This window comes from Rhinolophus sinicus, linkage group LG07 (assembly GCF_036562045.2).
Source record: "Rhinolophus sinicus isolate RSC01 linkage group LG07, ASM3656204v1, whole genome shotgun sequence".
NCBI lineage: Eukaryota > Metazoa > Chordata > Mammalia > Chiroptera > Rhinolophidae > Rhinolophus > Rhinolophus sinicus.
The window spans coordinates 68,354,835-68,370,384 of NC_133757.1; the positions used below are offsets into that span (position 1 = coordinate 68,354,835).

The 15,550-nt window shown below is 59.2% G+C and overlaps 1 protein-coding gene across 2 annotated transcripts; it reads right to left on the minus strand.

Moving 5' to 3' along the window:
* Window positions 1-1,891: 1,891 nt before the first annotated feature.
* On the minus strand, window positions 1,892-15,550 carry EFNA2 (ephrin A2). 2 transcript variants are annotated; one of them, XM_074337399.1, is made up of 4 exons: window positions 14,795-15,550; window positions 5,819-5,864; window positions 3,863-3,928; window positions 1,892-3,267 (listed from the first exon to the last, which is right to left on the minus strand). In XM_074337399.1, the coding sequence occupies exons 1-4, from the start codon at window positions 15,332-15,334 to the stop codon at window positions 3,146-3,148; spliced, it is 774 nt and encodes a 257-aa protein (XP_074193500.1). In that variant the 5' UTR covers window positions 15,335-15,550; the 3' UTR covers window positions 1,892-3,145. The 2 variants fall into 2 exon arrangements, with proteins under 2 accessions (XP_074193500.1, XP_019599847.1); XM_019744288.2 differs by having other exon boundaries at window positions 5,551-5,864; window positions 14,795-15,072.

Here is a 15,550-nt window from a genome sequence, read left to right on the forward strand (position 1 = left end):
GCATGGGACAGGAGTGGTTCCGCAGAGACCCGGGCCCCAAATGCGTCTGGCGCTACAGGAGTGCACATGGTTCTTGCGGCTGTGCAACCAGACTGTGTGCATAGTGTCTGCATGTGGCAGACAAGTCCAACGGGAGACTGTGGGCCAGTGATGCCCAAATAGACCCGAGGAATCAGAGACTTGACAGCAAGGGGCGTGGGGTGAGTCACCCCTGGCCAGGGAGGTCGACAGCCAAGCAGTGATCTGCAGAAAGGGTGCACCAGGCAGGGGGTACAGCACATGCCAGGGCCCTGAGGTGGGATCTATTTGTGTATTTACCCACCAAGGTTACCTTTTGTGTTAAAACTGTCTCAAAAATAATAAGTAGTTATCATATCACAGAATATAAATGTACCTTATTGACATGTACTTCTAAAACTTACATAAAGTTATGTCAGTCATGTTGAGTTAAAACAAAACAAAACAAATAATAATTTTAAAATCCTTGTAATAGCTAAAAGGTGGAAACAACCCAAAAGTACTTCAGCAGATGATGGACAAACCCAGCATGGCCTATCCCTCGGCCGTGAAAAGGAGGGAGGTGTGACACTCGCCACAGCGTGGATGGACCTTGAACACACGGTGCTCATGAGAGAAGCCGGACACACAAGGCCACACAGTGTGTGATTCCGTTGGTGTGAAATGTCCAGAACAGGCACGTCCACAGAGACAGGAAGTAGATTCGGGGTTGTCAGGGGCTGGGGGTGACTGCTCATAGAGATGGGGTTGCTTCTGGGGGTGATGGCGTGTTCTGCGATTGGATAGAGGGATGGTTGCACAACCCTGTGAATGTACTAAAAATTGTGGGACTGTACTTTAAATGGATGGATGGTGTGGTATGTAAATTATATCTCAGTAACATTTTTTTTTTAAATAACAAAATCAAAATCAGCTGCTAAGATTCTACCCCATGGCCCCTGCATGTCTCTCCTTCCAAGCTACTTCTGTCTCTGTGGCTGGGTTGGAGTGTGGGCAAGGGGTCTCAGGGAGAGTGGACTCAGGCAGGCCGCTACCCCCTCTGACCTTTGGGGTCCTCAATGTGGGGTGGGGGGACCTAGGGTCTCTCTCTGTGGTGCTCAGCAGGAGCATGCATCCTCCACCCCAGCCACTGAGCAGGGCTGGGAGGGGGACACAGGGGTCTTTGTGCCGTTGGCTGGTCTCATTAAGAGGCAGCCCCTGTCGCCAGGCCTAGTACGGCTGACTTCATTAGCTGAGAGCCTTCCCTCTCGGCAAACTGCTGGAGATGCTGCAGTGCCGGGAGGTGGCACCAAGGCCCGAGCTGCCTCGCGGACCCGTCCCTCAGCCCTGCCAGGTAGTCCCCAGCCTCTCTGTGCCTCCGTCTGGGGCTGGGCTGGGGTGAATACTCCTGGGACTCCACAACCCACTGACACATGTGTTTTGCAAAACTAGAAAGGGATTAAAGGCGACAGTTAGGGAAATTGAGTCACACAGTGGCAGAGCTTGGTGGTGGAGTGGAGATGTCACAGAATTTGGTTCTTAAGAGACTGGTCATGTGCTCAGAGGGACACTTAATAAGCCCCTGCTGTGTACTCAGAGCCAGCCCATCTCTTCCATCCACCTCCCAGCAGCCCCAGGGGGGCAGAGGACTCATTCCCATTTCTCAGAGAGGGAAACCAAGGCCCACGGATGGCAAGAAAAGGTACAGCGCCCCATAAAATGCTCATTCCAGGGCCTGGTCCCAAAACAATGCACAGAACCAAAGAACCAGTCATGATGTCCCCAGATGTTCCTCAAAGACACCCCTCCCTGGCAGGGACTTGACTCCCAAATCATAAGCTCAAAGTGCTCCTCCAACTAGGGTCGCCAGCCCCAAACAAAGATGCACACCCTAGAGGTTTATGCTCATTTTATTATTAAAAAATACAGAATCCAAAGTTGATTGTGACAGGGGCATGGGGGGGCCTTGTCGTCAGCTCCAGGAGTGGTAATGCCACCACCCATGCTGACAAAAACTCCCCAGCTGGCAAGCCGGGCTGTCTCCCGGCGGCCAGGCACCATATATATTTATATATAATATATATATATAAAACACAGATCAGGAAAGGTGGGTAGAAATATGAAATCTGTATAAATGCACTGTTTGCTTCATTAAAGTGTCTTCGGGAGGGGGTTTCTTTTCTTTTTTGGTGGTGGTCCCACCCTTCATTTCATTTTGTTTTATCTTGTTTTCTTTTTTCTTATAAACACTATTAGTCAGAGTGGGGGGGGGTCTGACAGACGAACGAGCTTATTGCAAAGTGCAGCTTCTACTCTAAAAAGTCACCCCACCCCACCCCCCTGCTAAAATAAAAGCCCCTTGCCCCCATGAAGAGGTGGGGAAAAAAAGAAATTGTCCAGTCCACCCTCAGGAATACAGTAAAAATAAATCACAGTATATACTTGCTGGCTCTATTTACAGAAATGTAATGTCTTCTTGGCCTCGGGGACAATCATGTGAAGCTGGGGGATGGGGTGGGTGCTGTGATTCCGAGGGGCTGGGACTCCACAGTGGCCTCTGGTGAAACACTCTGAGAGCAGATCACCAGGCACGAGGAGGGTGGGGCTGGGGGACAGGGGTCTGAGATGGGTTCAGATACCTGGACCAGAATCCAGGGGTCTCACCTTGCCCCTTCTACCTTAGGCTGGCCTATCCCAGGTCACCTGGGGAGTCCACAGTGGCCTCCCAGCCAGGACACAATAAATGGACTAGAGGTCCCAGATCCCCATCCCCCAGGGGACCAGGGAACCCTTCCCCATCCATTCTATTTCCTTCCTAAAGTCACTGGCCACAGCAAGGAATAAATTAAATTAAAAACGCAAGTCTCTGATCCAACCATGAAAAATACACTAAAATAAAAAACCAACATCGTCGACAGGGTCTCAGGCTTTCCAGTGGTCCTGATTAGATGGCCTGTCCAGGGGCTATGCTGACACCGGCTCCCTTGGGCATTGGGGTCTGCAGCTGCACCCTTCCCCTGAGGCTGGTCCTGGGGTGGGTGGATGGCCCCCTGCAGGTGGGGGCAGCACCAGTCGTGGGAGAGGCAGGCGTTTCTATTTGGTCTCGGAGGCGGCCGACCAGGTGGGGCCGGCATCCTGTAGGCCGGGACTAGGAGCCCAGGAGGGTCCAGAGCACGGGGACAGTGCTGAGGAATAGCTGGCAGCTGCCCAGGCTGCTGCACGAGTTATTGCTGGTGAAGATGGGCTCAGGGGCTTCGTACAGGGTCTCGTCTGGGGGACACGGAGACAGGATGGTTGGTCAGCGGCAGCCCAGACCCCTCCCTAAGTGACCACCCCCTGTCATCTGCATTCCCTGCTTCCTAGAACTTCTCCTGACCTGAACTTCACTAACCAGCTCAACCCTGGCTGCCCCTCGGGGTGCAGAGATTTCTGTCTACTTTGGTTGGGACTGTGCCTCCAGCACAGAGCAAGGCAAATAGCAGGTGCCCAAATAAGTGTGCCTGATACCCAGGTAAAGTCTCAAGGCTGCGGGAGCCCCCTCGTCTCTGAGTGTTTCAAGAGCTCAGAACACAGGCCCTTTGGTTCACCTCGGGGAAATTCCCTGAAACCCACTCTCCAGGGGCTATGGCCTCAGTGGTGGGGGCCCGCCACGGGCTTCAACCTTCACTCTTGAAGGTCTGACATGTCTTGATTTGCAGATGGGGAAACTGAGGCTCAGGGGAGGGGCCGACCCCAGCTATTGCTGAGGTTGTGGGACTCCCCAGGCTGTATTGTGACTATCCCAACTCCACTGACCACTCGGTGGGTCCTCAATGAAGACACAAGGATGGGGGCCTGGACCCTGCTCGAACCCCTGCGCACTTACTAGTGGGCCGCACATAAACCTTCAGACGCAGGCACGGCCTATCCACAGCATTGGGTGGCGTGGCAGCTGGAAAAGAAGGGTTGGGGGTTAATGGAGCAGGGGGCTCTTGGTGCGTAAGACCTTCTGGCACTGTAACCCCATTCCCCACGCTGGTGACTCAACCCTGACTCCAAGTGGGGATCTACCCATAAAACTCCTAATCACACATTAAAGTCCCAGATACAGTGCCTCCTATTTCCCAGAAGCCCTCCTGCACACTTCCCCTGACCCTCCCTTTGCTGAACCCTAACCCTAGAGACTGGGGGTATCTGTGTCCAGCACCATCTCATTCCAGAGCAGCACAGGGCAAGACTGAAAGGTAATGAATAAAAATACGTTTGTTTTCAATTGATCAGCCAAAAGTTAGTGTAACCAAATGATTGACACAGGATCGAAGTCCTGCTCTCTGGGTGCCTGTCAGCAAGTCTTCCCAATCTGGGCCTCAGCTGGGACACAGTAGATGCTTTGGAATGAATTATTTCTATCTGGGAGATGATGGAAGAAGCCAGTTACCCTGGGAGGGAGGCAGGTTCCACCTCTCTTGGAGGGACCAACACAGCAGAGGTCACATGGAGGTGGAAGCATACCACTCGGTGGTCTTCAAGCCTAAACTGCCACCATTATTACTCCCTGCTTCCTGGCCCACCTGGCAAGCGCCCTGGAGAAAGGGCAGGGGTGGTGCCACAGCATCAGCCATGAGTCAGGAGGGAGGGGGACTCAGGGATGATAGGGAGGGGAGGGGCAGCCTGAGGCCCCATGGGACCAGTGGGGTGCACACATGTGGACTGATGTAGCCACCCACAGAGCTATCCCCACCTGTCCTCTCAGCCTGTGTTCTCTGCGGCCACCACTTCTGCCCACCCCCATAAGCCCCTCCCTCTGGGAGATGAAGATAAAGAGCAGTAATAGAAATAACATTCGTCGCAGAGATAGGACGAAGTTACAATAATTATCTTTATGAAACTCCTGTCTCAGAAAGAAAATGTAATTTTTCTTATATTGCGGAACTTAAACACCTTCTTCCCCCCTCCTCCATCCGCTCCTTCCCTGAATTAAAAGGAAAAGTCCAATAGAACAGAAGGAGGAAATGGGCTTTGTAGAGTTTAATTGACACAGCAGGAGCTGGAATGGCAAGAACAGGGCCCCTTCCCTGAGGCCAGGAGTAGGTGGGGGGGGTGCCAGGGGGAGAGCCTAGGAGACCCCTGCCTAGGTCAGGATGTGCTGAGCAGAACACTGGCTCTGCCCTCACCTGTGGCTTTAACCAAGCTCCCCTCACCCACCACACTCCATATGCCTCAGTTTACCCCCCTCAGTGCATTGGGGGTGGGCAGCCCTGGTCTCAGTGTGAGATAGGCTGATTGATGGTGGGGCCTTCGGCTCCCCCAGCCCAGAGGCCCTGTGGCTGACCAGAAGCTGAGGTCATGTGTGTGGTTTCAGCCCCAGTCTGAGTCTTAATTTCGCTTTCTGCAAAATGGGGACTCTGACAGCGGTGCGTCGGGGCTTGCAGGCAGGGTGAGGAAACCATACAACGGACTGACCCCGGGCCCCCGCAGAGGCGGCCAGCGCAGGGCCATGGGCCGCACCGAGGCCACGCCCCGGCCTCCCATGCCTGGTCCCCCAGCCTGTCCCCACCCCGCGCGCCCACTCACAAATGTAGTAGTACTCGTGGCCCGGGCGGAACTCGAAGCCCAGCGAGAAGGGCGTGAAGAGCTGGAACTTCTCGGAGAACTTGAGCGGGCCCCCGGGCGCCGCGGGCCGGTTGCACTCCCAGCGCTTGAAGCCGCGCTGTCGGTGGTCGCAGGAGGCGTGGCCCTCGCCGTTGACCATATACAGCACGTAGTGCTCCATGCGCTCGGCCGGCGGCAGCGGCGCCCCGTAGTGTGGGCAGTATATGTCCAGGTAGTCGTTAATGCTCACCTCCACGGTGTAGCCCCCGCCGTCGTCTGCCGTGCCCACGTGGAACCTGGGGGCGGGGCCAGCGGTCAGCACGGGGGCGGGGTCGCGGGGGATAAGGATTGTGAGAAGCCGGGCCAGTGATGGGGAACCCAGAAGCGGATCCAGCTTGGAGGGGGGATCGAGGCTTGGGGAGGGTGAGAGGGCGGGGTCAACGGTGAGGAGTTGAGGGAAGTGGTCAGCGCGAGGCTGGGGGCGGTCTTAGGAGACCGCTGGGCGGATTCTGACTATAGAATGGTTCCAGGGGAGAGCCTATGGTCCCCAGCCTGGCACCCGCCCCTCCAGGTCACAGCAGGCTTCTTGAGCCCGGGGCCTACAATGTGGTGGGCGCTGAGGAGGAGGGGTTGCCACCAGGTATTCTGGGTAACATGCAAACGAGCTGGTGCCACGTGACTTGGAGGCACCCCCCCCACCCCCACCCCCTCCAGCCCCCACCCCAGGCCCGACATCTGGGCCCTTCTGCGGCAGACAGGCCCAGCACAGGCTGTTACCCCACCAAGAAGTCCCTCTCCAAAAGTGTTATCACTGCTTGACTTCGACGCCCGCCTCCCCCAGACAGCCCCCCAACGCGCCACCACATTCAGCCTCCTTAGTTTTCCTTCTGCAGATCCGCTTGCCAGGAAGGCCCACGGAGGCGCGGGGACGCAGGCCAGTGTTCTGGTCCCCTCCGGGGCAGGCTCTGCCCCAACCCCTAGCCTGTTTCCCTACAGGGGACAGGCTTTAGAGAACACCTCAGGCCCTCCCTCTCTCGGCCAAACTCAGAGGTATCCTGGGTTCGATCCACAGCCCCACACGATGGGTCCTGTGTGACCCCACAGAGTCCCGCGTCCTCCCTCGGGGAACCTCGGGAATCCGGCAGCTGCCCCCCCAAGCTCCTGATCACCCCATCAGATTCCCCAGCCCTGAAACCTCCACCCCCCCAGCCGCCCAAGCCCCTTCCTGGGGGAGCCCTCCTGACCCAGACTTGCCTTGAGGTCAGCTGAGCGAGGGACCGGCAGCTCCCCTTCCGTTACCGCCTCTGGCTACAGAGCTAGGAGCCCTTAGATCTCCCAGGAGTGGTCCCCTGAGTCTCTATCATGTAAACGCGGCCCGGACCAAGGAAGGACAAGGGGGCCCTCCTGAAAGGGGTTTATTAGCACATAAAAGGCCTGAGAATGAGGTTTGCAGGGCAGGCTCCCACAAGCTGCCCCTGTCTCCTCCTTCCCTGCACAGGCAGGGAAACTGAGGCTCAGCGAAGGTTAGCACCAGGGATTGCAGCCCTGCCGCTGCCTCTGTGCCCACTCTGCCAGCCGCCTCAGCCCCCATGCCGTGTGCATTGATTGGCACAGCTGGGCACCTGAGGGGAGCTGGATTATCAGATGGCAGAGGCTGGCCCCCTGCTGCCCCGGAGATGCTGCAACAGGCCGGGCCAAGGGCTCCAGAGACCCACAGAGGTGAGAATGACACAGGCAGGAGACCCTGCTCAGTCGTGCCTCATTTTTCCCATCCAGCACTACAATGGTAGTGATTCTAAGGCTCCCAGAATTTCAGTTCTTGAGTAGAGGGAGCAGACTCTCCCCCAGTCCCTTCTCCACTTTGTTGGGTTTGTCCAGGGACGGGGAGCTCATCCCACCCCCACAGAAGTGGGAAGGTGATTGTAGAATAAATGTGTCTGGCAGCGAGACTCAGGAAGTGGGGGCCAGGCTGGGACCAGGGCCAGGCTGGGTGTACAGGGTCAGGCTGGGAACAGGGTCAGCCTCAGACCCTGCCCATCACTTGGGTGGCCCCACGGCGGGCGGGGCATGGGCATCTCATTGACCAGCTCTGTGCTCCAGCCCCTTGGGCTCAACTGATGCAGAAGCAGCTCCAGGCTTTTATGAAAAGTCATTTTCACTCCTTCCCAACCCTACTGAAAACCCCATTGATCAGCTGATTGATGATGGACACAACCGTGCACCCGCCCCAGGCCTGGCCCACACCCAGGCCTGTGGGAGAGAATGGGATGGGGGAACCATGGGGGTTTGGTGCCGGGCTGGAAGCGCTACCATCCTGGCTCCCAACCCCTCTGGGCCTCAATTTTCCCTCACTTATGACCACTCTTCATTTCCAGCATGATGCCTGGGGATGCACACACGGCCTGAAAGACAGCCTGGCTCTCTACAAAGCCTTTATTGAGACCAAAATGGACTCTGGAAGGTGGGGCCACAGCATGACCCTTTCTTTCTCCTCTGCCTCTGCCTGTGTCCCCCATTATACCTGCCTGCCTCCCCCTACGTCAGATGCCACCATCATTCTCCCCTCCCAGTTCACCTTCTGGAGAGTATCAGAGACCGAGGCCACTTTGCTGCCTCAGAGGCTGGAAGCCCAGGCACCACCAGACCTCCCCAAATCCAGGGCTCACTTTTCTGAATGTCAATCAGACCCTGTGATCCATTGGCTCAAAACCCTCCCCATCATGCAGAATAAAACACACAGTACCCCAGGCCCATGAGGCCCCATGTCACCCTGACACCCCCAACCTCATTGCCCTCTGACTGCCCCAGGTCACTCCCTTCCAGCCACAGCAACCACCTGGCTGTTCCTGTTCCGACCCCAGGGCCTTTGCACATGCTGTTCCCTCTGCCTAGCATGCTTTTTCCCACCTCATCACACATCTCGTTCCAACGTTATCATAGTTTTACCCCCACACAGTCGTGCTGTCTGCCCTCCTGGACCATGGGGTCGGCCTCTTCCTCCTCTGCCCCTTCTCCCATGACCAACACAGCCCCTGTACACAGTGGGGCTCAATAAATGTTTCATGATTGAACAAAGGCCAAGGATTCAAGGTCTTCGAGATGTTAAAGTCGTGGGGAGCAGAGAACAGCCCCCATGTGGGGGTGCAAGGACCCCAGGAAAGTGTGTCCCAGGAGCAGCCCCCTCACCCAAGTGCTGGCCACCTAAGTGGGCCATTTTTCCCCCTTTCTGGCTCTAAAATAGCATGGGCCTTGCTGCGTTGGCATCCCTGGTTCCAAGTTGGCGGGTGAGCCAGGGGCAGGGGCCTCACCTCTGTTCATGGTGGCACCTGGCATGCGTGGGGGAGGGGCCCAACCCCAAAACCAAGGGAGCCTGGTGCATACAAGACAAAGCCTCCATTTTCTCCACTGGTGCCTTAGCCTGATATGCAAATACTTCACAGGACCAGCAGATAGAGATCAAAATTCTCACTAAGGGGTTAATGACTGACGGGATTTTTCCCAGACAGACCACTCCCCTAGGCTTTCAAATCTCCTGCCTCCCTCTCCCCCAACCCTCCACCAGCCGCACCTTCACCCCCACCTTGCTCACCCTGCCAATGTCTACTCCTCCAGGCAGCCCTCCCAACACTGGGTGGTCCCTCAACTGTCAGGGCTCCACAACCTGCCCTCCCAGGCCACCCCAACCTTGCCAGCTGCCTCCTCCCTGCAACCACCCAGCAAGCAGCTAATTAGATCCAATTGGGCAACTGTCAAGTCATTAGACACAAATAGCAAAGCAACTAATTAGGGATCTCACCCAAAACGAGAGTGGGGGGCTGTGCCACCTTCCCAGACTGGAAACTGAGGCATAGGTGGGGTAGGCAGCACACCAGGGTCCTGTGATCCCATCCCAGCCCCAAGTGGGGCAGAGACTGCCACTCCCAGTGAGGCCCCAAATCCTCAGTGCCCACCTCCAGTGTTTCGAGGGGCCAACAAGACATTCTCCATCAGAGACCTGGCTGCCTTCCTCCTGCAGGGGTGGGGGGCTGGGCAGGACGTCAGGGAAAATTAGGGCCCCATGGTGGTGCAGGGTCAGAAAGGACAGTTATGGTCTAGTGGGTGCAGGAAGTACACTGAGTGCCGGGGCCCCAAAGCTGAAGCAAGGGGGGAAAATGGGGCAGGGCATGTGCGAAAGGTAGGGGAGGAGGCGCAGGGTCAGCCCCACCCCTGAGCCTTGACCTCAGCAAGACGTGGCCCAGGTGCATAGTCCACTCGTGTACCTGTCTTGGTCATCCACCCACCTCCAGAATGTGCACAGTGTTCCTGACACTCCTCAGCCAGCTCCAGACCTGGCTGCCTCTTGAAAACGGGGTGACACTTGACTGGGCCCAGCTTCCTGGTGGCCGTGGATGAGTCACTTTTCTCTAGGTCCGCAAAATGGAGGCACCATGCAGCACCGGACCCAAAAGGTGGGCGAGGGGGCAACTGGGCCTGTGTGGTGAACAGAGCCCCTCGAAGCCAAGGTCCCAGGATCCGACTGGGAGGCTGAGGCATGCAGCCCATGGCACAAGTGCCTACGCAGTCAGGTGGGCGTGGGGTCTGGTTGAGGTGAAGGCAAAATCCTTGCTGGCTTCTGTGCTCACGCACTGATCTAGGATGGGGGCGGCACGGTGGGACTTGGCCCCTCCCCCGGCATGGCCCACCTGATTGGGGGGACACAGCCAAACCCTCCCCCAGGACCCATCTCCCAAAAAGAAAAATCCCCACAGGGACACTATGCGGCACAGTGGGTCGGGCTACCCATTCCTGAGATGGAGGGAAAGGGAAAGCGGGTTTCACGGAGGAAACCTAGCTCAGGGGATAGGACCCCCACCAGCCTGGCTCGGGGGCCTCGTAACATCCATTGGAAGGAAATCACTGCCTTCCAGACCCCACTAATGCACCTGCCACCCCCAGAACAACCAGTACCTCCACTCATGACCCCAGGGACCTGTGAACCTCGTGGGGAAGTTTGCTGCGGGGCCCAGAGATTGGAGACACCAGCCCCCTTCCCGGCCCAGCTCCCAGGCAGGTGGAGGCCAAATCCGGCTGAGTCTACAGCTGGCTCCAGGCCTCTGCACCTGATCCTTGATTTCTTCCTCTGCTGAGGCCACCCAGGGTGGTCCACGGTGGGGAGGGACCGAGGCTGGGGACAGGAGGACCTGCCGGCCCATCAGACCCTAAGAGGCCTGCACATCCCAGCTCAGATCCGAATGGACGGAGCCCAGGCCCCTGGCAGGTGGGGGAAGCTCATGACTGCCTCACCCAGCCCCTGAATCCGGCACTGCCATCTCAACCCTGGAACATTGCTGTGGACTTGAGGCCCCGAGCCCGGAGGCCCCTCCTCTTTCCCACAGGAGTTGCCTTGGTTTCCCCCTCTGTGGGGTGCCCCTGAGGCCCTCGGAGCAGGCCATGCCTGCACCTGGCCCATCTACAGTGGGCCCTGCTGCCATCTGCGAGGGGCACAGCTTGCTGGCCCCCACTTCATGGAGGAGACAATGGGAACTCCAAGCAACAAAGCCACCCATTAGAGGTCACACCCAGGGTTCCAGGACCCACGAATCTGAGTCTAGCCTCCCCGCAGTCCCCGGACCCCATCTTCTGGCCCCAAGTCCCCAGGCCCACTGGATCTCACTCTCTAAACCCACCAAATCCCCAAGGCGGGTGGACAAGCTTCTTTCAAACAAAACAAAAAAGCCTCATGCGGCAAAATGTGGCATCGCCCCTTCAGAGCCAGACCCCTCACACCACCATGGCAACAGCCCCCCGAGTCCCCATTTTCCCACCCACCATTTGAGGGGGAACATGGCCACTGCCCGCCCCGTGGGCAATCTGGCCTGTGCGGGACCAGGGGAGGGTGGACGGAGCCCCAGATGCCCAGAGCTCCCAGCGAGCTCTGGCTGGATCTGCACTGCTGGATCCACTCTGGCTGCAGTCTTCCAATCAGGTGGGGACTCTGGGGATGGCTGGCACCCTGCGTGGTGCCCGTGCTCAACCTTGATGGCCCCTCTGCATCATGGGCAGCATGGGGCCCTGGAGACTTGGATGTATCCCCCAGCAGGGATCCACCTGGACCAAGGAGGGGTCGGAGGAAGAGCCAATAGGATGAGCAGAAAGAGCAAGCTGTGCCGCCACCAGTGAGGCCCTGGGTCCGCTAGAGCCGGGCTGCACATGCAAACACATGTGTGCTTTCCACAAACATGCTAAAGACACACACACACATGTGCATCCCATACACAGACACCCACGTCCTCCCTACGTACAAATGTGCACATATACCTGCAGACACCACACATTCCACACAGAGAAGCTCCTGCAAACATGTATGCACTCTCCACATGCATGCACTCCAGGCACAATCACACTGACACGTGCAAACATGCCAGGGTCACCATGCACACCCTGACATGGGTCACCCTGCCACACGGACAGGCGCGTGCACCACACACAGACACACACCTCCCGGCGCCCCCAGGGCCCCCGCACGTGTGGACAAGAACTCGCAGCGACTCTTACAGATATACCCTGCAGCCCCTGAACCCCCCATGTACACAGATGCACATACAGCCCCACACACGGCCTGTGGCCAGGCCAGGTGAGGGCAACAGGCTGAGGACCCTGGTCCAGAGACATCCAGCAGCCAGCCGGTGGGTGGACAGCAGCTGGTGGGGGTGCTGGGCCGGGTGACAGGCCTCACCCTATGACACGGTGGGTGGTGAGTACAGGGCGCCCTCTGCGACACCTGCGGGCCCCGTGTGTGCAGGAACCAGTCTGCATGGCAGGAGGACACAATTTGGGAAACAGCCACACATTCACCACCTCAGTGCAGGTACCAGGCCTGGGTGGGCGATGGTGGCCTGCCTCCCCGCAGTGCCACTGGTGCCTGTCCATCCCCATCTAAGCACAGTGGTCCCTTGGGCTCCACCACTGCCTGTCTGTCCTCTACTTGAGCTGCCTAGCCTTGGCTCTGTCCCCTTCCTCACAGTGTCTTTTGTGTGCGCCCTTGTCTCAGGCACAACCCCCCCCACCCCCCCACCCCACCACCCCGTCCTTGGGTCCCACTTCCTCTGACTGCTGCCACCAATTCCTGCTTTGACCCCGTCCTTGTCCCTCCCCATCCAGGCCCCTCTCTCCTCTCTGTCCCAGGGGCTGCCTCATGCTCCAAGCCTGCGCCTCTCCTGTGCGCCATGGTCCCCAGACTGGGCGCCCTTGGGAAATCTCCATTCCTGGGCGTCCTCAGACCCTGAAGCCCAATGCCATCCCTCTTCCTGTGCCCAACACATCCCGTCTCCAGGCACAGGTTCTGGTCCAGCCACTCATGGACATCAAACCTCCCAAGGGGTCCTCAGGGGCCAAGGACCCTCTGGCAGCAATGAATGGAGCCCCGATTTGTTCTGGATCCACCTAGGCCCCCAGCCCCAACACAAGATATCAGGGAGGACACCTCCCATCAGGGATGCCCTAGGCAAGAGGAAGAGGAAGAGGAGGAGAGGTGAGAAGGCCCTGATTGCCGGAATCTGTGCCAGACAAGCAAGGCCATCGCTTGGGGGGCTGGTCAGAGCAGGGCTGTCAGGTCAGCAACAGGAGGTGGACGAGTGGCCAGCAGAGCCAGAATGGGGCGCCTCCTTCCCCCAGCAGGATCCTGCTGGCAGCATAGCCCTGTGGCAGGTGGGGCAGCGGGCAGCCCCAATGACCCCCTTCCAGTCTCCGTGTTTGGTGTTTCCTAGAACAAAGGACAGGCCACACTGGGACAGGGATTCCGGAGCTGAAACCAAAAACTTGGGCTGGGAAGCACTGCCCGCTGGGCTCCCTGCTCGGGTGGCAGCGGGGAAGAGCCTTAATCAAACTCACATATGACCAGTGAAGGGGGTGGCGCAGGGGACTGACTCCGCGGTGGCCCAGCTGTCTCTCCTTGGCGCGGGGTCTCTGCCCTGGGCCCCAGGGTCCGACCCTGCAGCTGGGCAACTGAGGGGGGTGTCTGGGCATGCTCCCTGCCCCCACAGTGGCGGGACACTGGCTGCCCTTGTCCCAGAGCCTGACTCAAAGACTGCCCTTTATGCAACTTTCTGCCCGAGGACCGAGGATGGAGTAGGACAGGGGACAGTGGGGTGTGGAGACGGCAGGCTCTGGAGGGTGGCTCAGCCGGCGCTTGGAAACAGAAAGTGACCCATGGCAAAAGGGCAGGGAGTGGAGCCCAGCCACCACGGCAATGCGGTGTGACCCTGAGTGCTGGGGCAGACTCCAGAGTCTCGGGACCCTGGAGCCCCATCTCCCACAGGACACCCAGTCCACTCCAGCCTTGGCGACCCGGGGACCGCCCAGCAGCTTCTGGTGATGTCCAGGATGTGGTCAATCACCAGCAAACTTTTCTCGCTTTGTCTAATGGGGGCTTCTGCTGCCCTCCAATTTGTATTGAGCACCCAGCACTGAGGATGTTGTGTGGGCAGGTGGGTGGGGCACCTCCGTCAGGCGTGGCAAGCTAGGCACAAGGCCACCTGGGTCCCTGCCCCAGCTTTGCTCCCTGGCCATGACCTTGAGCCAGCTGCTCAGCCCCTCTGTGCCTCAGTTTCCTTATCAGCATTAGGAGGATGGGGAAAGGGTACTACCTGACCAAGACTCCTGGGATGGACCCCAAACCCCCATGGTACTTCGGTCTCCCATTCCTACAAAGCCGGGACCAAAGACCTCCTGGAATAAAGGTGGACGCTGAGTCAGTAAGGAGGAACATTCCAACTTCCCCAAGTTAATCTGGGGACCCGCTGGCAGGATGTGCCTGTGGCCATCTCCAGGGGCAGCTCAGTGCCAGGGTCTCCGGGGATCCCCACCAACTCCGAAGGGGGGTTCCCTGGAGAGACCAAAGAATAGGGGTCTACCAAGTCCAGGAGGGAACTTAGGGCTGTACCGCTTCTGAAGGTGCCTGAGGGGTTCCCCAAACTCCTGGGGACGGCGGCGCTCTGGGGCATGCAGGGCGCAAGTCCCCCAAGACTGCACGACAGTGGGCTACCTGGAGGGAGAATGCACGAGGAACGCGAGTCCCCGAAACTCTGGGGGACCGGAACTCCCTGGGGGCTCCCGCGGAAACTGGGCGCCCCCACTCCGGAGGCAGAGCGCGTGGGGGGCGCCCAGAGCTAGTGACGGGGAGGCCGGGCCCGAGGCAGCGGCGTCTGCGGTCCCCAGGCTCCGGGTCCCCGCCCGCGGCCGCGCTCACCTGGGGTTGCTGCGGTTCCAGTAGACCGCGTAGCGGTCCGAGTTGGCGCGGACCGCGTCCTCGGCGCGCGCTACGGGCGCCGGCGGCGGCGGCGGCAGTAGCAGCAGCAGCAGCACGGGCAGCAGCGGGCGCTGCACGGGCGCCATGGCCCCAGTCCGGCCGCCGCGCTCGCCTGGCCGCCGCCTGCCAGCCGTCTCCGCCTCCTCCGCCGCCGCCGAGCGGGCGGGCGCAGGGCGGGCGGGAGGAGGGCGCGGCGGCGCTTGGAGATCCCGGCCGCCCCCGCCTGGGCGCGCGCGACCTCAGGCGCCGAGAAGTCAGGCGGCGGCGGGCGGGGCGCCGGGGTTGCCCCGGGCGCCAGCCCCGCCGCTCGGACTCTCGAAGCGCCGGCCGCCTCCGCCGCACCCGCTGGGGAGGGGCCAGGGCTCCGGCCTTTGTCCCGCCCGAGCGTCGGAGGGCCGCGGGCGCCCCCTCCTGCCGTGCCCCAGCCACGCGGGGGTGGGTGGGCGCTCCTGCCTCATACGCGCCCCACGCCAGGGCCATAGCGTCCCAGACTCGTCCGGGTCGGTGTCCTCGATCCTGCTGCCTAGATCGTCAGGATCCTGCCCCAGCGATCATCATCATCATCACGCGGCCTTGACCCTAGGGTGCCTGAATTCCTCTCAGTCACCTCCACTGAGGCCACTAGGCCCATCTACAGAGCCTGGCCCATGAGAGGAACAGGAGGCACAGAGATGACTCACCCCCATCTCATCCCTT